We start from the raw sequence: 25279 nt of genomic DNA, 5'->3' as shown, positions 1-25279 counted from the left end.
GGGCAGAGTGAAGGGAAGGATGGATGATGGGTAGATAATAGATAGGTAGATAGATAGATAGATAGATAGATAGATAGATAGATAGATAGATAGATTCATACATACATTCATAGATAAGGTGCTCAAAAAAAAGGTGGGACCTCTTACTCAGAAGGGTCTAAGCATTCTTACTCCAAAATTTGAGTTTTATCTTGTCACATAATTGACTTGAAATAACTGTCATGTAATAGTCTGAAGTTTTTACTTGTCTTCCCATGTGCTGGTGCTGTGTAGAAGGTGACAGAGGAAGAGGAATAAACCAGTGAGCTGCTAGCATCGAGAGAGGGTGATTTTAGCCCTTCTCCTCTAGTTGACTTTGCTCAAATTTGAAAAGATATCTCAACCTTCCCGTTTTCTGTAATGATCAGCAGCATGTTCTGTCAGAAGGAAGGACCCTGTTCTCCAAGAATAACTAGATGAGGTTTAAGGTCATAGTCCATTGGAGGTCTCCATTGGAACTGGCCCAATGCCTCGGAGCATAAGAGATTTTGAAAATACACGTGCCACAGTTTATGATCTTTTCTAAGTATCTGAAGACTTCAAGGTGGGTGATATGGACTATCATTTGTTTGGTGACCATTCTTCTGAAGGACTAACATGTTTTCATAAAAGCGCTGTAAAATTATTTGGCATCTTCACTATCTTATGTGCCAGCATGTTGTCTTGGCTTGCTTAATTAAATTTCTTTGTTACAAAGAAGGGTTCTATTTTAGGAATAGAAGTGGGTTATTGAAAGGTGACAGTGATGGGAGAAAACATCAATACAATCTTTATCTGTTATTAAAATGAATTATATGGTTTCTACAGGTAAAGTGAACAGTGGAGGGAGTTATGGACAATTCAGTCATTTATTCAGCATCATTTATTGATCAAATATCATGGGCAAAACAATACACTCTTCTGCTATACTCTTCTGGGCTCGAGAAAAAAGTGACTGGAGGGAGGAAGTTGAAGCTCTCCACTGACCAAATCACTAGAACCATTGTTCGTTCCTCCATGGGGACCAGCTGGCCTTTGAAGATTTTGATAATCTCTGCTTCTTTTGCCCATGGACATGCAGCCCTAAAGGAACTAGCTGCTCTCAAAGGCATTTCTCAGTTGTCTCTTCGGTGTCAGGCTTCTTTCTCTGCTTTTATCCCACCCCAGGATACTGTAAATAAAGTTGTATGAGCTAGTGTTTTTAAATAGTGACAAGGCCCACACACTGGTGTCCTCAGGAACGTATTGGGAAGCTGGGTCTTGATGCAACTTGTCAGCTCCATCCATTCATGGCTATTTCTGTGGCTGGCAGCAGAACCATAGCTGGCCAGGTTATCTAAGAGCTAATTGGAATGTTTCGTCCTTCTTCCTTTTTTGGCTGATGTGAGCATTCCAAAAAAGCCTCTCTTTGTTTGTATCGGTCACATTTCACTCTCTTTTCTGGAGCCAAAGTGATTTCATTGTGTAAACACAAGCCATGGTAATTGAGTAAATTCAATGGGAAACTTCCAGGTATGATGGGATGGGTTGATTTTTTAGTGTTTTTGGTTGTTTTTTTCCCCCACCCTTTTTCTCGTTGTGGCAAACCTTCCCACTGGAATAGAGGACAGACAGCTAAGAAAAAGAAATCCCTTTCTATAGCTCTACGTAATGCTTCAAGACCTTCAAACATTATCCATCATTTCTTGGGTAATGGGGTGACCAAGGAGCTTGTTTCATTACTTTGTGAGTCCGTAATCATCTGGGGGTAAAGAGAACCCATTGTCACTGTGAGGCCAGACAAGCAGTTTTCACGAGATATAGAATGTAGATGGCACATTCTGAGTAAAGCATGGCTGGAGACAAGTGAGTCAAGATGTACAGAAGAAGCTGGAGTCTCTCTTTGAGAGGGGGAAAAAAGCGAAACAATGAGATCTGCCCCTCAAATTATTATTATTTGCTTTACAAAGGGATTAATAGTGGACTTTCTTTAAATAGCAATTCCTTCTAGCGCATTTAATATATAAGTAGATCTTTTTTTTTTTTACTTAACTTTGTACTCAACTTTTCAGATAACACGTCCATTGCCTGAAGTGGGGCCTGCCTGTGATACGTTCCAAAGTGTAGCAAAGCCAGAAGCATTTCAATTTTTTTTAACTCTATATCCAACACTACCACATTCAAGGAGTCCAGCACTGAAAAGGATCCCTTAAACTTTTGCTTTGAAACAGATGGCTTAGCAGAATATTGTGCTCATCCCGCTATCCCGATCCCTTTATTAACACCCCTAGAATTCAAAACACCAAAAATCTATTTCCTATAACCTGCAGCCAAATCTGTTTTTTTTCCTCCTCCCCATTGAAAATTCAAGCAAACCAAGAAATCTTTTTGGCAACAAAGTGGCCCCCTCACCATACAGATTGCTAAAAACTAGAAATATTAGCAGTGAGTACCTTTCCTAAGGCTCCAAAGAGTCTCATTAAGGGGGAGAATCATAGAATCAGATATTGCTGAATATTGGTATTTATGTGGAAGAGAGGGCTATTGTTATAGAATTTTCTGCTGGGCTGATATTGTAAACTATATGACAGATGGGTCAAGTTCGAATTGCAGTATTCTAACATTTGGAATAGCAAGTAACATATTTGATAGAGCTGGCAAGTTTTTATATATGATTCAACCCACAATATAAAAGCCATGAGAATTCCAAATTGAAAATAATTAAATGAGCTGAAAACAATCAGAATCCACACATTTTTTTTCAAGTGACAGATTTTTACAGGCTTAAATTCCACAAAGGGACCAAGAATATTTTCCAGCGACCTTGAGCTAATGTAGACATTTCCTCTTTTAAAAAAAAAAATCTTTACAACGCAATTAGTCTCACATTCCCCCTCTTCAGAGAAGGCAAGGAAATTAATAATAATAGCTAATAATTAATAATATGTTCTATAGTTTTTTAATGCTCTCCTAAATGTTATCTCCTTTGAACCCTGCAGCAACCCTGAGAGTTAGGCAGGGCAATCATTATCATCCCCATCTTGCAGATGGCAAAACTGAGGCTCCAAAAGAGATTCATTGACTTGTCCACAATCACAAAGCCAGTAAGTGGTGGGAACTGGGTCTAGAAACCAGGGCTTCTGATCATTGACTCCTTAAGAAATATTTTCTATTATCAGAATGGAAGAAGCAATCTTTGTAACACTGGTACTATTATTCTCAGAATGAATTTTCAAGTAGCTAATAATGTCCATAGATGGTCGGCTCCATTAAAAACAGGAAATGGTCATCTTTTGTGTGACTAGGGAGGGCCAGAGCTGTAGAAGCTGTCAAGTGATGCTGTTGCCTGTCCAATTACATGATACCCGGGGACCGTTGACATATCCTGGGACAATAGCAGCTCTCCATTTGTATCACCATTTATGCTTCTGTTCTGTTGTTTTGTTCCAAGTTGGTCATCTTATTTGTTACCATGTGTTCAAGTCACGCTGTCTCTTTACTTTTACTGTCTCCCCTCATCTACCTGAACAGCTCATCGGCCACCACGAGGGCCTCCTCCATCCTTGCAAAGGCAGACTAACAAGTTAACTCAGAGACTCAAGGGCATACCTAGGCAAACACCAAGTACAGTAATGGTTTCCCTTTCCTTCATTCTGCTATTTTCTAGTTTAGTTGGCTTTCCTGTCCATGTTTTTTTTTTTCCCCTTAACATTTGGTTTAGTCTTGATACATAGCAGAGTAGTCATTCCAAAGCAGAGACTGGTCAGCTCTCAATTGGAACTTAGTAGACTTTTGAGAGACTCAGAGGGTAGCATTTCTTTCCAAATGTCCACATTTTTTTTGTCTAGCAATGTCTGACATATGCAACATTTTCAAATCTCAATGTCAGCACAAAATAACATTGTTGTTGCATAACATTTTGCATGACAATTTTTATACGTATGAGCTTAAATTCTGTTGTATGAAATGTCATTCTAAGTATACTGTATTTGTTCAGCCTCCAGTGCTCCAGCTGCTACCGTGACATAAGGACCACAGAGATATTGCAGCATAGCAGAGACAGTTTTGAACATGTAAAACCAAGCAACAAACAAAAAAAAATTAGTTCTAGACATATGTCTAGATGGATAGCCTCTGCTGGTTAGCAAGATCCTCTACCCCTGCATCTTCTTTAAAGACAGCATCTTAGAGAAGCATTCTCAGTATCAACATCTATCCCTTAGCCAATATATGACCTACAAAAATGGCAGGCAACAGATATCTCTCCTAAGAAGTTCCACGAGTCCATTTTCTATTAATTGGGCATTCATCTCTATCAAACACCTACAAAATAAATGTTTGGTTGCACGGGTTAATTAGCAGATTGGGTTTTGGAGACTGAGGATTATTAAGTGATTAACTTGGATGGCTGCCTGTTAAAATTAAGAATTGAAAGGGGTTTTATTAAACATACTGGCTGTATATATATAATATATGTGCATATATTATATATATATGTATATAACACAACAGACAAACACATATATGTGTATACTTGCAAGCAACCATGAAAAGGTTAGGTGCATATATACATATATGTGCATATCTATCAAGAGAGATAGTCAATCAAAAACTCCTGAGCATTAATACATATATTCTAGTGGACCTGCTTAAAGCATCTTAAATTTCTCCAAATGCAAAAAATCTTTCAAAGCAACTACATGTGAATGTTGTCAGCTTGGAAGGGTAAGTAGTAAGTCACATCAAATCAAATCGTACTGGTTAGTGAATGTTCCCCAAAGTTCAGAACTCTCAATTGTTTAAAAGATAATGAGAGATTTTAAAGATGTGCTAAGTGGGGTTCCTCAGCAGATATGTATTAATGTGCAGGATGGTGTGTTTAGCAGGCAATGTGTATGTGTGTGTGTGCGTAGGTGTGTATGTAATAAGTAATATGCATAGGATGGGGAATTTTCAAATCCTTTGGAAATATTAACGTTAGCTACTAACAAAGATAAATTCACTTTGCAAAGTAACTTGTCACAGGAAAATACCTCCTCCTATACTTACTACCCAGACATGTGTACACAGTATGTTTTATAAGACCTTAAAGACAGCAGGTAAAATTGTCCTTGCTTACTTGTAAAATAACCCACAGGTAAGTAACCTCAAGTATATAATATTTTGTTTGACCAATTAGCCTCAATAGTCCTTACATGTCATCCCCTACCACTGGGAGCCCGACAACGGCTCTCCTAATGGCAGCTCCATTTCCTTCTCTCTGGGTGTAACACATGAGTCTTAGTATAGGTATCCCTTTGTGTGACTCCAGAGTTCTTGTTTCTGTAATGGGGAATCATCACAAGCCTAAGACAGTTCAGGTCTCCCTTATTTTCAGAAAGTGAGCCATTTTTCATTGGCCAGCCAGTCAGGTATCCAGTCAAAATCATCTTTTTATAGGACTTCAAAGGGCCATGTTGTGTGGTATCTTGCTTTCCTCAAGCCAAACAATAAAAAGATAAAGGTCTATAATTCATTAAGAAATCTGAATTTATGTTTTATCAATGTATTCTCCAGTGTAAGGTTTAATATCCTTCTTGGCCCAGCAGAGAAATCATTTCCTCTATCCATCCATGGATCGATCAGTTAAGTAACATTTATTAAGCACTCACCGCAGGCCAGGCACTGTGCTAAGTGCTGGGCACAAATAAAAAAATAAATAGTCCCCACCCTCAAGGAATTTACGTTCTAAGGGGGAACAATGTCATATACAAATCAGTTTTGATCATGCACAAAGGGAACTAATGAGTTTATTTAAAGTATTTACAATCTCCTATAATATAATTCAGTCAAGAGAGAAAGTAGCCCATGAAATCAATATCAATTTGCTAATGGCTACCAAACCACGGGAAGAACAAACACAATTAATCAAGGTGGAAAGGAAGGGAAGTGAATGAGAATTTATATAGTGCCTACTATGTGCCAGGCACTGTGTGAAGCACTTTTTTTGCTAATATTACCTCATTTGATTCTCACAACAACTCTGGAAGGTGGGTATTATTTTTATCCCCACTTTACAGTTGAGGAAACTAAGGCAAACAGAGGTTAATGAACTTGCCCACAGTCACACAGCTAGTAAGCATCTGAGGACAGACTTGAACTCCAATCTTCCTGACTCCAATCTCAGCACTGTACCAACAAGTTTTTATTAATTCCTAAAACTCCTACTATGTGCTCAAACTGTGCTAGGTGCTAGCAATGCAAATATAAAGAATGAAACAATCCTTATTCATGAAAAGTCCATGAAGCAACCCATTCCCCACCCCCAGGAAAGAACCCAATTAAGGCCAAAATATACCTGTCCTCCCTTCACAAAAAGCCCAATGGTCCTGAAGCAAATAGCTCTATTTCCTGAGGAATTAAGCTAGATGCTAATTAACTCTGCTCCCCTAACTACCCAAGATATTAACAGGGCTAGGAGGAGGAGGATATGATGGAAGGCTTTTTTTAGGATTCTATTGAGAATCCAGATGGACCCAGTTCAAACCTCCTCTTATACAGATATCTCAGCATGCACACACACACACACACACACACACACACACACACACAATATTGGATTTAACTTTTTCAGGTTAACCTAGCTTTATCTGACAAGAAACGGAGTGCAAAAATTGTAACATGCAATCACTAATCTCTTCCTGAATACAGCAGGCCCTATTAGCTGTGTGACCTTGGCTAAGCCACTTAACTTCCATTGGCCTGTTTCCTCCTTGTAAAATGAAGGGATTGGATGAGATGGCCTCTGGGGTCCCTTTAAACTGTAAATCTATGATCCTATGAATTTTCTTTTTACGTTTATAGCCTTTTTCATCTTTAATAACAAAAGTCACGAATGCTGGCATGGGCAAAGGCATCAACCACCACTTAGTTACATCACTTCCCCAGTGATTTCTTAAAAGAGATACTTTCCTGCTAAAATGAATAAATGGGCAGCTTGGGAAGGGCTGGTAGCTCCTCCCTGTTCACTAGGAACAAGCATAGTAGCTATAGCCATGAGAAAGCCATGTGTCCTAGGTAGAGTTTCTGAAAGTACAGTTAGCCCACACACACACCCCTTTTCTTTTTACTGCAAGAACCCTGTTGAACTACTCTGGCTTAGCCTCCCTTCAGAGGGGCTCCAATCAGCCTGCCATGAGAGAAGGATGGGCAAAGCTATCTAATAATATTCTCTCTTTCACCCTACAATTGAGCATTCACTGATGTTAACAATGGAACGATTACACCCAGAGATCTTTCTGTCCAAAAAAAAGTTAGCATTTCTTCCAATCCCCTTCCTGCCCTGCTTGAAACAGCCACATCCTTCAATTTGGCCTAATTAAAAAAAAATGTGCCAATGAGCTTTCTAGACCTTTAGTACATACGTAACCTAAGAAGATGGTATTTGCCAAAGGGTCCAGAAGCTCTGGATAGTGGAGGTGTGGCATATATATGCTGTAAGTAGGATTTCTAGGTAGTCTTATCAGATGCAGAAATTTAGTGGCATACCAAGGTCACCCCATGGATGCTGTCTTTAGAGAATGCTCTTGTGGGTACAAAATGTCACTCAATTTGAAATAGGCAATAGCATATTTCTGAAAACTCAATGGGCAGATGCCAAGCTGGAGCACTGTTTTGTCATACTCTTATAATAAGTTTTGAAAATGGCTTCATGGTTTGCTCACTACTAATGATGTAGCATTTAACATTTGCATGGGAATTTTTTTTAAGCTGTTAAATTATTCTAGGATCTCTTACCCACTAGTTCTAATGGCCGCAACACTCGCTCAACACTTGTGATGAATTTTAACTCCAATTCTTGTACTGCAGAAAATGTAGGCCGCTTAATCACTCCTGCCAAAAAACTAGAAGACACAATACGCCTGGCGGAATTAGTCATTGAAGTCCTCCAGCAAAATGAAGAGCATCATGCAGAGGTGAGTAGCATCACTGTGCAGTGGACATTGGCGTCCCCTAGGGACAAATCTCCCTGTGATTTAGAACATTTTTCCCCAAGTGCCAAGAGTTGGAGTGGAAGTGTTACCATACTCCTTTACAAGTTGGACTTTCTAGAACAAGGTTAAGAGACAAAGAGACTTTGGCCCAGGAGGTTTGAGGAGGTAATTCATCTTCAACATTGGGCTGTGTTCTGTCCATTTGGACACAGTTTTCCGATGTTTTTAGGCATCAACAAAACAAGGTAAGTCTAGCCCAGAGGTAATGACTCCCAAATTCGTTCCATTCTCACAGGCCACGTTGGTCCTGGGGTGTGTTTTGGTCCTTTTTTGGTGGTGGTGGTGTTTGTATTGGTCCTTTGTCGAGTGGATCCTAGCCAGTGTTTTCTAATTTGTCCCTAAGCTTTGCTACTGTATAGTACACTCTTCATTTGTTTTCTAGTTTACCTCGGGTTGCTAATGCTGTGACAAGATGGATCTTACTCCGTGTTGCTTATCATGTAGGTTTTCCAACATGCACCTCAGTCAGTTAAGCTTGTCATCATGTCCAAAAGACCACTTTTATGGTATTTGCAATGCCACAGAATGCCAGCTCTAACAAAATCCTAAACCTGTGAGGAACTAACTCGATAGGTCTAGCTTGTCATTAAATCCATTCTGTCCCATGCTGTATGTCCCAATTCATTTTGAAACTCAGATTGAACTATGCTCTCTTTGGCATCCTTTTCTTAAATGATGCACTTTTTAAAAAATGATGCACTTACTCTGTCTTTTCCTTCACATTTAGATAGGTTGCATTAAAGGCGCTCAGTGAAAGCAATTTTCACAGTCACCTAAAAAGATAATTCCACCATCTAATGAACACTGACAGTACAATTAACTAATACATAACATACCATAAATCCACCAGTCCCAACTAATGCCTGATTGCATATTTAAATTTCCTCCCTATTTTTCTACTGTTCATTCATTCTTGGATGATCCTGGCAGGGAAAAGAGGTATGTGACTCAAACCGAATGAAACAAGTCACCTCCTGTCATACTTCGTGCATGCCCTCTTAATGCAGTGTTTTCCGATGGGATTTTACCTGGGCGCTCCTTGCTTTGTAACTCTGCCCCCTCCCCCGAAGGAATGTAACAGCACCTTCAGATGGACTGCTTTTGGAATTGGTTTCCCCCCACAGAAGTGTAAATGTGGGGTGGCGATCTGGTCCATGCATGAAGCAATCAGTATATTGAAAAAGGACTGCAGTTACATCCCAACACAACCCTACCTGCCTGGACTCTTTCCTTACTTAGCCTGTCGTATTTACCTGTGTTGGTCTGCACTCACCTTTATTATGCCAGATGAGTAGTGAACTTAGTAACCAGTAGCTAGTTAGAATGGTACTAATCTTCTTATAATATTGTCTGTATGCAAATCATATATACGGTATTTATATAGAGAGAGAGTGTCTAAGAGCAAATATTTTCTCCCAAATCCAGCTGGAAGGCCATTATATTTCCTTATGATTTAGGAGGCTGATTTCAAAACAACGGCAAGCTTTGCACAGCTTTGAGGAATATACCAGAAAAGTGAATAAAATCTGCAGGGTTGGGTTTTTTTTTCTTTTTAACCATAACCTTGCCCCTCAGGCATAGCCTACCCAAAGTGACTTTCACTGGTTTTTATTGTTGTTTGTTTCTTTTTTTCTGAATGTGAGTAAAATCTTTCCATACTGGCCACGCTATTGACTCAAGTGTCAGCAAGAGTATTCTTCAAGAGAGTGTAGGAGGTTTTCCCACTTCTTCCTTAGTTTGAGGAAACAGAAAACTTCCTCCACTACACCAACCCTCATGGGATAACCAGTGTTCTCAACATTTTACTGTGATGATTCGTGAACATTGAGGGAAACCATGATCAACACTGAGTTCTAAGTGAGTTATTTTTAAAAATCTACCTGTGCTGTGAGGGAAAAAACATGCAATGACATTTCACAAAGTTGTATCCAAAGAGATACCAGAGAAAAGTCAAGCTTTCTGGAAAAAGCATGAATTTTGAACATAGTTTTTCAGGTCCTAACCATTGTCCAGAACTATCTTGACAAGGATTGTCACAAAACATTTTGCTTTTATGTATTAAAAAATATCACTGTCGTAGATAATTCTATGACAGAACAAAAGTAAATTCAGAGATTTGTTTTCAGGACTCTATGATTTGTACTTAGGACTAATGATGACCTGGGTGCACTTTGGAGATCCGGACACTGAATTCATTTATATAAAAAGGTGTTTTAGCTACATTTGGCACAGTCACTTAATGGTACTCACACTTAGGCAGAAACGTCCTAGCCAAACTGCAAACCTATATAATTTCATTCAATTTTATTCACTGAGCCCCTGGATTTCTCCTCAGCACCATGCTAGCCTGGTTTTTGCCCTCGAGGAGCTTATAATCTAGCTAGAGAAATACACGAAAAACAGATGGTTTGTTAGTGTGAGAGTTTCTGCCTCAAATGGAGATATACTCTCTCTCTTTGACTTAATAAATAAGTCCCATCACATAGAGGCTAAGTAATAGCAATATATATCATCATCATTATTATTATTATGGAGATAGTATTATTATTTTGAGGGAATAGCATTGCTATTATTGTTACTAATAATAATTGCTAATAGTAAAATAGCACCTACTATGTGCCAGGCACTGTGCTAAGTGCTCTACAATTATTATCTCATTTGGTCTTCACAAAAACCCTAGCAGGTAGGTCCTTTTATTATACCCATTTTACAGATGAGGAAACTGAGGCAGACAGCAGTTAACTGAGTGGTGCGGGATCACAGAGTTTGTCAGTGTCTGAGGTTGAATTTGAACTCAGGTCTTACAAACTCCAGGTCCCCTCTACCTACTGTGCCATTGACCACACATTAGGTCTGAGGCAGGATTTGAACACAGGATCCCCAACTCCATGGTTAGCATCTTACCCACAACGCCACACATAAAAAGATAACTAACTGAGAAGGTCAACACAGGTGACAAGTGATATAGGATTTCAGAGTAAGGGACAAATCACTTCCAATCTGGGTACAAGTTGGCATGGAGAAGGTAAGATTTTCATGGGATCATTAATGGTGGGTCTGTGATGCCAAATAACATTAACTGGTAATCTAATTGCTTTGGACCTGCCTCACTGTGATTATTCTCTGACAAAGTGCGGTTCCATTATTTGAGCAGCGAATTCTCCTAAAAATCAGTGAATTCTAACATGGAAATTTTGGCAGTGTAGTGTGGCACAAAACCTATAAAAATGCAGCATGGATTTAATGTCTCCTCCATCAAATGACCTTTTGAACCATTTTAAATTCCAAAGTCAAGCAATCTCAGTGTCCCAGAGAAAATTCAGAGCAGCTGAGAGTGTCCAGCACTGTACATCTATCTCCACAATAGTGTAAGCTTTTTGGCCCATCTGTCCTCTCAGTGGCCTCCTCATTGGATTCTGCTCTCAGAACCTCAACAGGGAGAAATGTTATGAAAAAAAAACTGTCCTGTTTTGTTGCTTTTCTTTTTGCCCAACCTCTCTCTCTCTCTCTCTCTCTCTCTCTCTATGTATACGTATGTATATGTATATATGTATTTAGGCACACAGGGGTACATATATACATGTGAACGTGTGTGTAAGATATACAAAACTTCATTTTGGGGTGATTGTGCCTATAAAACACACCTTCTTCTCTTTGAAAATATTTTTAAAAGCACACAGGTAAGCAGTTGGGAGATAAAATGGGATATTAACAGCTTGGAAGATGGTTTGAAGAAACATTGCTCTCTTTCGGAGTAGTTCTAACCAACAATGAGTTAGAACATTTACAAGAATTGCATTCGCCTACACCAGCAGAGTAACCAACTTTTCAGCAACAAACAAACATTTGTTAAGAATCTACTGTGTGCCACAGCCACTGTACTATGCACCAGGGATTACAAAGACAGGAGTGAAGCAGATTCTGAAATCTAGGAGTTTACAATTCCATCAGAAAGTGAAAAGCCAGGCTGTTTGCTGAATGAGTCATGTGCCCTCTGTATTCACTGGGACAAAACTGGAATTGGTATTTCTTTGGGTCTCCCTCCCCAACAGTCATTTGTGGTTACAATTCCCAATTCTTTTGAGAGAGACAAATAAATACTGCGCTCTCTCTCTCTCTCTCTCTCTCCTCTCTCTCTCTCCTCTCTCTCTCTCTCTCCTCTCCTCTCCCTCCTCCTCTTTCCCCTCCTCTGTCTCTCTCCCTCTCCCTCTCTGTCTGTTCCTTTCTCTGTCTCTTCTCTCTCTCTCTCTCTCTCTCTCTCTCTCTCTCTCTCTCTCTCTCTCTCTCCCTCCTCTCTCTTTCTCCTCTCTCTCCCTCTCCCTCTCCCTCTCTGTCTGTTCCTTTCTCTGTCTCTTCCTCTCTCTCTCTCTCTCTCTCTCTCTCTCTCTCTCTCTCTCTCTCTCTCTCTCTCTCTCCCTCTCTCTCTCCCTCCTCTCTCTTTCCCCTCCTCTGTCTCTCTCCCTCTCCCTCTCTGTCTGTTCCTTTCTCTGTCTCTCCTCTCTTCCTCTCTCTCTCTCTCCCTCTCTCTCTCCCCCCTCTCTCTTTCCCCCCCTCTGTCTCTCTCCCTCTCCCTCTCTGTCTGTTCCTCTCTCTCTCTCTCTCTCTCTCTCTCTCTCTCTCTCTCTCTCTCTCTCTCTCTCACACACACACACACACACACACACACACACACACACACACACACACACTCAATATTGTTGATGTTGGTCCTGAGAGCTTTTAAACTCTGGGTTGGTTGCTGGATTTTGTTACTTTATCATAGTATTCTAAGCAAGCTTCAATCTTAAGGTACATTAGGTCATAAGCTTAAGAAAAGACATGTTGGTAAGAGTATCATCACTCTGGACCTATTTGTTCAATAATTAATTAATTGTCAACCATGTGCTGAGCCCTTTACTGAATGTGATCTTAGATGCCACCCCCTGGCCATTGGATTCATGGTGTGAAATTGAGAGATAGGCAGGACTAAAGCAGCTCTGAGCAAAGGGAAGGGAAGGCCAATAAACGTTTAGGCAGTGCTTATAATACACCAGACATTATACTAAGTGCTGTTTACATTTTCATTTGAGCGGAGAAACACTCCATTCAAAAGGTTTTTCTTTCTTGTCCCCTAGAACAAATGACATTTCATGGGTGTGTTGGTGTCTTTAAAAAAAGATTTTTTTCTATAGACCTACATAATCTCAGAATTATCAATAATCTCAGAGCTCATGTAGCCTGTGTACCTGCACACCTGAGTGGAAATCCCCCTGTTATTATAGCCCTTCCAAGTGCTTATCTTATCTCCCCTTGGAGATTTTCAGTGATGGCCAAACTCAGAACCGCCCAAGGCTGCCCTGTGTTCCACTTTAGGACAGCCTTAATTGTTGGACTATGAAATCTTCTTTTGGCTTATATCACATTGTGTCAAAATGCTAACTGAGAGACTGACAGACTCTTGGAGAATACCATACCTCAATCTCTGAAAGGGATTTTTGCTTTTTAAGAGGGCCATGGAGGAATGTCCTAGATATGCAGTCTAACATGGGGCAGGGAGCAGGGGGAAAGTCATCAGACCTCGGCCCAGGGACTCGAGGCCTCAGGTTCCCCACCCCTGGACCGAGCATTTAGATTGTCTCTTCCCAAAGAGGATGGTAAAGAATCAAAGGGGAGATGCAGGGTTTTCATCCATGCTGATTATAACCAGGTGTCCAAAGAGGACTCAGTGAGTCTTGGAGCTCTCGTCTCTCTGCACAAGTATCCAGTAAAACCTCATTCATTCAGACCAGCCCTAATTTAGAATTTAGGGCAATTTCAATTCCTATGATGTTCCCACTGAGGCAAGAATTTGAAATGATTCCTTCCTCTGACAATTGTTAGGACCACACTGAAAAGTAAGAGGAATCTAGTAGATGTTCTTAAGCCAATGTATAAACAAAGAGGAAATGGTTTTGCCAGTGTCACTGGGGATCTGGTAATTGATTATTGTAAGTCATTTTGTTCAGTCATTTCAGTCACGTCTGACTCTTCGTGACCCCATTTGGGATTTTCTTGGCAAAGATACTGGAATAACTTGCCATTTCCTTCTCCAAATCACTGTCCACACGAGGAAACTGAGGCAAACAGGGTTAAGTGACTTGTCCACAGTCACACAGGTAGTAAGTGTCTAAGGTCACATTTGAATTCAGATCTTCCCACCTCCAGGCCCATCACTCCCACTACGCCACCTAGCTGCCCGTTACTGTAAGTTAAATGATATCTGATCAATGAGTCTGTTAATCAACAAGCAGTTATTAAGAAACTGCTTTGTATGGTAGGAGGCAGCATGGCATATTATGTAAAGAGTCAGCCTTGAAACCAGAAAGACCAGAGTTCAGGTCATACCTGTAACACATACTGGCTATGTGTCATGAGTAAATCACTCAGCATCTCAGTGTTGGAGCCAGCTCACTAAGACTGTAAGTATCAGTGAAGGCGCCAACCTGTATTGGTGGAACACAGTTTTCACTTCTGGGAATTCCCTATACCAATGAAAACACGGGCCCAATCCCTGCCCCTATGTGTCAGCACTGTGGTAGGTGCTGAGGATACAAAGTCAAAAATGAAACCTGTATGTATGGCACATAAGCTTGCCTTCTCAAGAGTTGTATTTGACTACTTTCTTCGCTCATTCTACTTATTAGTGCCAACTTACATGACTCAGAATTATACCAGTGTAATGAAAATTCCATTCTTTTAAAATATCTTCTAACTAACTTGAACTTTTGAGTATGGGACTGGTCACCCTCATTCCCCCTCCTGATGCCCAGAATTATTCTGAACCAATGAGGTTTTACTGTGTATTAAATTGAAACTATAGCTATACATCTCCAGTCAAGCAGACCTTGTAGAATGGTCCATGACTTGATTTTTTTCATTTAATTTGCAAACCAGCCCCATGTTGATAAAGGAGAAGTAAGTAAAATGGAATCTCATGAAAGAAGAAAGGCAGACATTCTGCCTCTTGATGGCTGTTAGAATATCCCCAATAACCAATAGGTCTAAGAAGAGCTTGGCCACTGAACAGCCCGTTTCATTTATGGAATTCTTTTCCATAATCATCTTTCATGTTTCCAGTCTCCTTCCCATCTTCTTTTCGGGTGAATGCTCAAAAGTGTTTCTGATGTAAATACTTTCAGCCACTGGGGGCAGAGGGAGGGGGGAGGCAAGGTGGTGGGTTATTTTTTTTTCTCTTGTTCTATCACTTCCAAGTGAGCCCACGAGGTCCTGTGGACATCGCCACTCATGCTGCATGCTCCCTTGGCAGAAGTGATTACTAAACATGCATGCATGCCTTCGAAGTACATTCACATCTGGCCATGGCTGATGAGAATGTCACTCCCAGAGACCCTGCACAATGATTTCTGAGAATCCACATGCATGAAAATGAGTTACTTCACTGATATTTTTTGGTTTTCAATGTACATGTGTTTCCGATCCCCAACCCCCACACCCTGAAGAAAAGTAAGCCCTAATCTCTTTATTTTCTCAACTTTAGCCTGTTGTTTCTATGGAACAGATAGGAAATTGAAGACACTCCCTTCCCACCCCCACCCCAACTACTTAAAGACATCTTAAAGACATAAAATTGAGTGTAAATATTGACAACAGTGGATTTATGTGGCTTGGTGTTTATCCTATGTGAAATAACAGAAATAGTTTGTATCAGTGGAGAAATGTGAGTAAATTAGTTTGTGTGAGATTGTAGACAAACTCCAGACATCCTAGAAGCTTAATTATTTTGAAATTTCAAATTAGCAGAAAACCCATAAACACAGTGAAGAAACTCCGGAATTTTGATACTCACAAACAAGAACTAGCCAAGCTCACTGGTCAGTAGCATGACTCAGAATCTGTAGCATTATTGTAAATTGAACAGAAGTTTTGTCTGCCATCCCCTCCCCCAGGACCCCACTCCCGCCTGCCCTAACAGTCTTGACCCTCCAAGACACTCCTGAAATAAAGACAGGTGTTGCCTTTGTGCTCTGCTCTGTACATCCAACTGTATTTTTAAAGAAAGCTGTTCTCTTTACAATAAAACTAGTGACCCCTTTGAATGCCCATTTAGACTTGAGCAGTTACAGGCTTGCATTTGGGGGGCCTCGGCTAAAGATGGAGGCTAATGATTTCTCTGCCTATTGTTCTTCTGCCTAACTTCAAGGCTTTTGCGTGGTGGTCAGACTTAATGGTGGAGCATGCTGAGACGTTCCTGGCATTATTTGCAGTGGACATGGATGCGGCCTTGGAGGTGCAGCCCCCGGATTCATGGGACAGCTTCCCACTGTTTCAACTGCTCAATGACTTCCTCCGTAGTGATTGTAGGTATCATCTTCTGTAATTCTGCTTTCCTCAGTAGATAAGAAGAGACAAGTAGCAGATGGATAATGACAGCCTGTCATTACTAACATCAGACTTTGTGCAAATACCTGTGGGTGTATTCTGACAGAGTAGAAAGCACATTGACTCTAGAGTCTGGGGTCTGGGTTCAAATTCTGCCTCTGATACTTGCTAGTGGAACCTTGGGCAAGTCACTTATCCCCCTCGGGTTTCCGTCTCCTCACCTTTAAAATGAGGACTAGATGACCAGAGAAGTCTCTTTCAATTTCAAATGATTCTGTCATCTAAGGGTGTCCATTCCCCTGCCTTAGCATTCAGTTAGAAGGTGACTCCCCCCTAAGTGGCAGACAAAACTAAAGCATAGCATAAAAAAGATGTAGGGAGTGTATGTATATGTGTGAGTGCGTATGTTTTTGCCTAAGCAAGGTAACTCATTTTACAGTTTTTGCATTTGGTGTTTTTCATCAAAACATATCTATCTTCCGAAGGAAAAGGAGCTTCCAGCATTGAAAGCCCATACTACACTGGGGGGGGGGGGGGAGAGACGAATCTGCACAGAATGTTCCTTCTCCTCGGGAATGTTGGGGGGGGATGCAGGGAAAACATAAGAAATGGTGTGGGATTTTGTTGTTGTTTTTTTAAAGGAACATGACTGTTTTTCTTTTTCAAAGGGCTACACAAATGGGTAAGATTTTTTAAAAATTCAATCTTCCTTCCAAACAGATTTAAGGACGAGTTCCAAGGCCGTTCTTATGTTTTGTTTTGTGTGTGTGTTTTTTTTTCCATTTTCTTTTTGGCTTCCCTATCGGCAGCATGTTTATTGTATGAGACAATGCCTCTGCTCAGAGTCTGTAGGTGGCTAGATAGAACGAAGGAGGGTTCTCATTCCGCTTTTCCTTGTCTGTTCTAGATAACTTATGCAATGGAAAATTTCACAAGCACCTGCAGGACCTGTTTGCCCCACTTGTGGTTAGATATGTCGATCTGATGGAGTCCTCAATTGCACAGTCAATTCACAGGGGCTTTGAACGGGAATCGTGGGAGCCAGTAAAGTAAGGATACCTCCTTTAATGCCACGGAGTTTGGGTGCAAATGGATGGAGAGTTATGCAGAGTTGGACTAGAACTATAATTGTATACTGTGTTGTCACTCTAAGCGGAAGCAAAAGCCTCCGGGTATTTCTATTACCATGTTCACTTTAGGTTCCTATGGTCCAGTGAGCTGGTTTCAAAGGGCTCATGAATCAGATTATTGCTTGAATTAGTTTTACCGTATATTTGGCCACAAAAAGTGAAACTTGAAATATTTCTTTAAATTTTTTTAAAATTTAAAATTTTAAAATTTTGATTAACATCTTATTTTTATAGAGTGGAAGATGCCCAACTTGGTCCATTGTGACCACATTGTGACCATCTTGAAGGCCAATGTGATTGCAGGTGCAGCCATACATATCCCTTCCCATGTGTGGCTCTTGGATGTTTGAGGCGGGAAGGAAAGGGGGGGAGGAATGTTGATCTGATTCAAAGCTCCCAACCTGACCCTCACAAACTACCCTTCTATGGAACTTGGGACCCTGATGTCGTTTCCTTTTGTGGGTTTGGAACACAAATAATGCCTGTCGTTGGTCTGGATTTTTTTGCTGCTCACCTTGGTATTAATGATAGCCGGTATGTTCCAATTCGTTGAGTAAATCTGTCAAAATTCCATGGCGGGGCTTCATCTGGATGGTTTTAAAATTTAAGGAGAAACCTGAGTGGAACACGTTGGGCCATTCCAAGCACTTGAGGAACTGAATGTTCCCAGTCTCCATGAGAGGTCTTTCCCAGCGGATAGCCTTATCAGCAAGTAACTTTCTCTTCTTTGAAAACAAGGTGCTACAAAGCTTCTTGGTAGACTGAGAAATCGGGACAAAATCAGCATCTCCATTTCCATCAGGACAATAGGGATGCCCCAGGTCATTCCACTTGACAGATTGGTGGCACTTACCTGTGTGCAGATACCAAAGGAAATTATTAGCAAGCTAATATACTCAGATTTGTAGCCCTGGCTTTTTAAATAAAGGAAAGGGATGGGTTTTGACTACATGGCACTAAATAGCAAGTTTTTAAAAAAATTTAAATCAAGACTTGTTTTGCCTCCAAAAAGTATCTTCAAAGTGAAAAAGATTAAACTGGGTACTGTCACCATTTTACAAATAGCACTGAGTTACACAATCATTCACTTAACTTGTGCTTAATTTAGGAGAGGACTACATTGATGACAAACACGTGCAAATAAATCGGTTGTATCCATTAACACGTTTTCGGGGTGGGGGGAAATTGTAACCCTTGTGAAGTCCTAAATATACCCAACCTCTGCTACAGTAAATTGGGAAATTGAAGCCTATTTTCTCGGTCTTCTCATTGTAAGTAGAGGTGTGGTTCTTGCATTTTAAGATTTAAGTTCCGAAAGGGAGAAATTAGCTGGAGCATCAGGCTTCAGGGGTGGCTTGACAATTTAGAAGTGAATATCACTTACAGACAATAAGATACAGATAGGTAGGAAGTGTAAAACATTTTTTCTTATGAAGATCTGGTTGGTGACTACAGCTGTCTCCTATAGGCTCCATGCAGCAAGTGGGGGGAGAGGGAAAGACCTGAAAATAACAACCAGAAAAACAAACTGAATTAAGACAATATGAAGTCATATGATTTGGGTAGTCACCGAAGCTAGACCTCTGATTCATGAACAAAATATGGATGAGAGGGAGCAGCTTGATAGCACTGGACAAAATGAAATCCAGGAAGCCATTCTCAGAAACATAAGGGTATCTCTAAAAATGTGTATCTCTATAATAGACACCACATGAAGATAATTGAGGAAGTGTGTTATTAATCCCCTCTATGACCATTTGGTACAGAGCTTTTAATGGGGATAAATTTTACTTATCTGTTTTAGGGTTTTATTTGGGGGGTAGCATTGTTCAATTTTTTTTTTTTGTATATGTGGTGGGTGTGTTTTTCTTCCAGTAAAGAATTTGTATGCCCTTCATTATGCTTATTCTAAAATAAGAAACAAGTTAAGGTAAATAGGTTGAGTTTTCTGAACGTTCAACTCATCCATCTAGCTAACTCTTTCTTTCTGTCTCTCACGGTTTCTCTCCCTCTCTGTCTACCTACCCTGCTCTCTTTGTCTCTCTCTTTTTCTTTCTCTCTCTGTCCCTATTTCTGTCTCTCTTCTCTCTGCCTCTCTTTCTATTTTCTTCCTTGCAAGTTTCTGTTTTATGAATGTATATTTTTAACCTCATTCCTTTAAAAAAAAAACTTGATAAGATTTATTTCTTATCAGCCTTTTAAAGAGAAGTTCTCTATGATATGCAAATATTAACAATATATCGATTTTGTTGTAACAATAGAGTAGCTTTCTATCTCTGACATATTTCATAATTTATACCTGTGGTGGGAAGGGAAATTAAATGAAGTAGCCAATTATTTCCTCTCTTAGAGAATTTCTGGCATCACCCCTCCCCTCACTCCCTTTGAAAGAGTTGCTAGGGAATGAAAGGAACCAGGTAGTCGATGTCTTTATTTAAAGTCTCCATCGGTTGGTATCAGGCTATAATATCATGACTTCCCAACCACCCAGAAGTTATTCCACAGTAGAGATGACTCCCCCACCCCCAAGAGACTGTAAGTTTCCTGGGGGTAGGAACTGTATCTTCTCCAAATGTTTTGTCTCCTTTAGTACCTAGGGTAGTGCTCTGAACATTGTAGGTACTTAAGGATAAGTAATTGTTGAATGAGGGACTGTGTGGAATAGTGAATAGGATGCCAAAAGACCTGTGTTCAAATCTTGCCTCTAACTCTTACTAGCTATGTGACCAAGAGCAAGATACTTAACCTCTCTGACCCTCAGTTTCCTCATCTATAAAATAGGGGTATTAATGACATGTTACCTACCTTTCAAGGTTTTTTTTTTTTGAGACTCAGATGAAAGGTTGCATAGAAAATACTTTGCATTTTAAAGCATTTTTAATGAGACCTGAAACTTGGTATGTCACAATAGAAAATTCCTTATATCTGGAGTCACAGCATTTGGGTTCAAGTCCTGACCCTGATGTGATCCCAAGTGAGTCACATTACCTCCTGTGACCTTTGTTTGCTCATCCATAAAATGAGGGGGTCAGCCTCTGGAATCCTTTCCAGCTCTTCATTTATGATCCTAAGTTCTCATATTTGTAAATTAGGGATTTAAGAACTTTTCTTTTTCTCCTGCTAAAGGGCAGAATTGCCTCGTGATTAAGGCCATGACTTTAGAATCAGGAAACCTGGGTTCAAATCCTGCCTCATACTTACTAGCCATAGCAAGTTGCTCTGACTCTGTCTGTAATAGGCATCATCAAATCAAAAAAACATTTATTAACATCCCTTCCAACTCTAAGGCTCTGTGATCATTCTCTTTGTTTTGTGAAGCCCAGGTGGCTTAACATAACTGATTTCCCTTGCTATTTCACTCCTATATAAGAGAAGTCTGTTTTCTGGAGCCCTGTACTAAGACTAGCATAAAGTTTTAGAGTTAAGACCTTAGGAGATCATAGAATTCTACACTTTTGTTTTACAAATAAGGAAACTGAGGCAGAGCTGAGACTAGAATGAAGGTATCCCTATTGTCATCCAGGTACTCTTTTCCACTATAGCATAAAGCATCTCCAGGAAACTCTAGAATACCTCATTAATAAAGAATCCAGAATCATGCCTATAATGTGACTCTTTCTACCACAATCAATGTATACTGAATTTCCCCCTCGAAATGGTCTGTATCCTTGTCAAAGAGATGTGTGAGAAAAATATTAAAGTTACTTTTGTGCTAAATTTATGTTTTTTAAATGTGCTTTTAGCCAAATGGCCCCAAAGTGTAAATAATAGCAACAGTCAATAATCATTTATTAAACACTTACCATGTGCCAAGCACTGTGCTAAATGGTGAACTTATGAAGAAAGGTAAAAGACAGCCCCTATTCTCAAGAAGTTCACAGTCTACAATAACAACAAAAATCAGGTCATTTTACATATCATCTTAAGGAAATACTTCCCTCAAAATGTCACTCCACAAAGTAACCTGTACAAAAGTTATTATCTACCTCTTAGACAAAGTATTGATTATAATAACATAAGATCGAAATTGACACTACTATCGAAGTACTGCTGAAGAGTTATGCTGCTACTTACTATTTTTGTTGGACAAATTCTACACTTTTATGGGCCTCAGTTTCCCCATCTGTCAAATAAAGGTTTTTGGACTAGATGCTCATGAAGGTCTCTTCCAATTCTAAGGCCAAGGATCTTCCATATACATGGCACTCGTTTGCAGTTGGCACAGCCAAGTACACATTCTATCCCAAAATGATGCAGAGTGCCAGTTCTGCCAAAAGTCACCCATCTGCTGGTACAGTGTATGTTTTGATCTCAAGGCTAAAACACAGGACAAATGAATTTCTCAACAAGTTCAGATACACATTATGTTTCCCTTGACTTTATTCTAAAATGTCTCCCTCACAACCAGCACCTCTTCCAATTGGTTTTTAGAAGTGACCAGATTTCATCAAAAGTCACCTTCAGTTCACTTCACCCAGTAGTGTCAAGTTAGTCATCACAAAGAAACTGAGACAGGTCGATAATCTCAGCGGTGTGGATAGTCCCTCCCCTGGTATAGATTGCAATCCTTCCACATTTTTCTCACCCTGTGGAATCTTTGTCCATGCCTTACTTGGAGTCCTCCTAAGAGAATCCAGCCAAAAAAAAAAATGCTGGAATACCTTTAGGGTAGAGGACAGCAGGAAAGGCAGTGTGCTGTACCCAAGCAGTGGTGCTAAAAAAACATGATCAGTGATATGTACTGTTGTATAGATACATAATATATATGACTTAACTACTGTATGACCTGAAGAGAAGGTATGTCAGTGATGTAGTAAAAACAAGGAAAAATAGGTGTAGAGACCAAGGGCTTCAAAGGTAGCCATAAAACCACAGAAGATCCCAAAGAATCCCTCCAGTGTATCAGATCAATCTTCCAATGAATCCAATTCCACAAACAATTATTAAGCACCTACTGTGCTAGGCACTGGGCACACAAAGGCAAAATGAATAACAGTCCCAACATGCCCTCTAGGGGTTTCCATGGTCAACTGAGAGGAGCAAGGGAGATATATTTGCATGGGAAAGCAAATAGGAAATAATTTGAGAAGGAGGGCACTGGTAGTTAGGAGGGCCAGGTAAGACTCCTGCTTTGGAAGCTTTGGGGAAGATGGAGACAAAAAGGCAGACTTGGGAAACCAGGAAACAAATTAGGAGGCTATCAAAGTAGTGGAATGAAGAGGTGATAATTAGGTTGGGATCCTCTTTGGAGGGTTTTAGGAAGAGCATGGACAAGGATTATACAGAATGGAAAAGTGTGAGTAGGTTGTAGTATGCACATATGAATGGTGCAAAGCACACATACATTCCAACCCAGTGCAGAACTGACACAGTCCATCCCTCATTCTCACTACTTGCCTATTCATGCATGTCCTTAATGATGCCTTCTAGGACACTTCTCACATTGTTATAGTAACACTGCAGCCTACCTTCATCTCACATGTGCCCTCTGAGACTCTTGCAATTTTAATTCCTCTAACATTGCTGATGTTCTGTGACTCACAACCATTGATCATTACTGAGAGACTAATGAGGTTTTTGGGGTTTTTTTTGTTTTTTTAAATATGAGCATACTGAGTACTAAGCAATTTCTTAGTTGCCATCCAATCAATCTCTTCTTCATATTCAATTCTTGACCCAGCTTATTATCTATCTGCTGCATCTTTCACAGAAGAAGAAGGCAGAGAGAGAAAGATGGAGAGACAAAGACAGCGAGGAAGAGGGGAAAAAGGGAGTGGGGGGAAAGAGAAAGAGGGAGAAAGAGAAAGTGAAAGAAAGAGAGAAGGAGAGATAGAGACAGAGAGGAAGAGAGGAGAAAGGGAGAGAGGGTAAAAGGGAAAGAAAAAGAGGGAGAGAGAAAGAGACAGACAGACAGAGAGAGAGACAGAGGCAGAAAGAGAGAAAGACAGAAAGAGAGAGACACACAGAGAGACACACAGAGAGAGAGACAGAGAGAAGAGAGAGAGAGAGAAGAAGAGAGAGAGAGAGAGAGAGAGAGAGAGAGAGAGAGAGAGAGAGAGAGAGAGAGAGAAACACAGAGAACTTAAGTGATCTGTCCAAAGGCTTACAGGTACTCAGTGCCAGAGGCAAGATTTGAGCTTGTGTCCTCTGACCCAAGACTCAGTGTTCTTTCCCCTGGGTCACACAGGAGTATTTGGAGAACATCTTCAATGAGGGCCTCTTTTATTTTAGCTTTGAGCTCACCTCTGGTGAGCAGACGTTCCCTTATTTTATACTTCACTTTATCTGAATACTCTTTGAATGGTTAAACAAAGATATGTCTGCTTTGGGGATAGGGAATCGGTAGAGGGAAGTTAACAAACGCTAGCTGATATCCTTCTATACCTGTCGGTCAAGTGACACTGTAAAGATGTGGGTCCTTTGTAGAAAATTACACAATCTATTCCTTTTCTCTCTTATGAGCCTGGATTATCCCCTGGGCAGGCAGTGAAGCATTGACCATTCTCATCAAGTATGTAAAAATAATGAAAAAATGTGAAAAAATGAGGAGGGGGAGGGTCTGATGTTTTCTCATTTACTTTTTTTTAAAGATGGGGGCAGGGACAGGTCCTTAATATTTTCCACTCATTTGGAATCTTCCTCCTGTGAAGATATCTCGAAAACAATTCTCTGCCTTTAAATTTAAAGCCTCCCCTCAACACCCCCCATTCCCAGCATGGCTATGTGGTCAGGTGGAGTCATTCTTCTCAACTCCATCTAACTGAAAGCCATTTCCACTTCCTCTCAGGGCATATCCAGCACTGTGGTGCCTCACCATTCTCAGCCTTTTTTCTCAACTTCCTCAGCTCCTGGGATTATTGGAAATTAATTTAATTCAATTTAAGAAGCAACGATTAAGTACTTACTATGTGTGGGCACTCTGCTAGGCACTAGAATTTCAGAGACGAAAAGTAAACTGTCTCTGCCCTCAAGGAGCTGACATTCCACTAGAGGGAGAGAGGTAACATATAAACAGACCAGTAAATAAAGACAATATAAAAAATAAATACAAAGTAACTTGGAGTGGGAGTACACTAAGAACCAGGTAGGAGTTCTTAACCCAGGTTCTATGAACTTTATAAAATATATTTTTGATCATTGTATTTCAATATAATAGGTCCCCTAAATAATCCTATGTATTCTATTTTTTGTATTTAAAAACATTCAGAGAGGAGGTCCACAGACTCCAGCAGACTGCCCAATTTGTCCACGGTACAAAAAAAAGATTAAGAATTCTTACATTAAGGGAATATGGAAAGGAGGTAGTGCCTGAGTCAAGCTTTGAAGGGAGCTAAAGATTCTAAGAGGCAGAGAAAAACAATCCAGGCATGGGAGGCAGAGGCGTTATTCAAGAAATTTGGAAATCATGATTTTTGTTAGTTTTCTTTTTTAAAAATTGGGTTTCCATTAAACTAACAAGTTTAAAAACATTTAGAGGGACAAGAAATTTCTGTATGTGAATATTCATTTCTTGACTCCAGTATAAGCTAAACACTGTGCTTAGAAGTGGGGATGAGGTGGAGGAACAGACACACATAAAAAGACGCAGTCCATGCCTTCAGGGAAGTTAGGGTCTGAGGAAGAAAAGGTTATCCACACATGGTACACATATCAATAGGAGAAAAAAAATGTAAGTCCTTTTGTGCCTAAATGCACCAAAAAGACTGGATTCTAAGAATGTTATTTATAACATAGCTCTCTAGAAGAAAGCCAATTGTGCTA

The 25279-nt window shown here is 40.1% G+C and overlaps 1 protein-coding gene across 11 annotated transcripts in view; it reads left to right on the top strand.

Annotated features, from left to right (window-relative positions):
- CADPS (calcium dependent secretion activator) overlaps positions 1–25279 on the top strand; it is a 572571-nt gene that overhangs the window by 441657 nt on the left and 105635 nt on the right. For 6 of the 11 annotated variants that reach the window (XM_078152120.1, XM_078152121.1, XM_020976401.2 and 3 more), the window contains 3 exons: positions 7846–7952; positions 16210–16366; positions 17296–17437. In XM_078152120.1, the coding sequence (XP_078008246.1) occupies positions 7846–7952; positions 16210–16366; positions 17296–17437 (406 nt within the window). Of the gene's footprint in view, positions 1–7845; positions 7953–14942; positions 14964–16209; positions 16367–17295; positions 17438–25279 lie in introns of all 11 variants that reach the window. The other 5 variants (XM_078152119.1, XM_020976388.2, XM_020976394.2 and 2 more) reach the window with 1 other exon arrangement.

This window comes from Phascolarctos cinereus, unplaced genomic scaffold (genome assembly GCF_003287225.1).
Source record: "Phascolarctos cinereus isolate Bilbo 61053 unplaced genomic scaffold, phaCin_HiC Scaffold_4;HRSCAF=312, whole genome shotgun sequence".
NCBI lineage: Eukaryota > Metazoa > Chordata > Mammalia > Diprotodontia > Phascolarctidae > Phascolarctos > Phascolarctos cinereus.
Note: the sequence above shows the minus strand (reverse complement) of the source record. Positions and strands in the feature narration are given on the sequence as shown.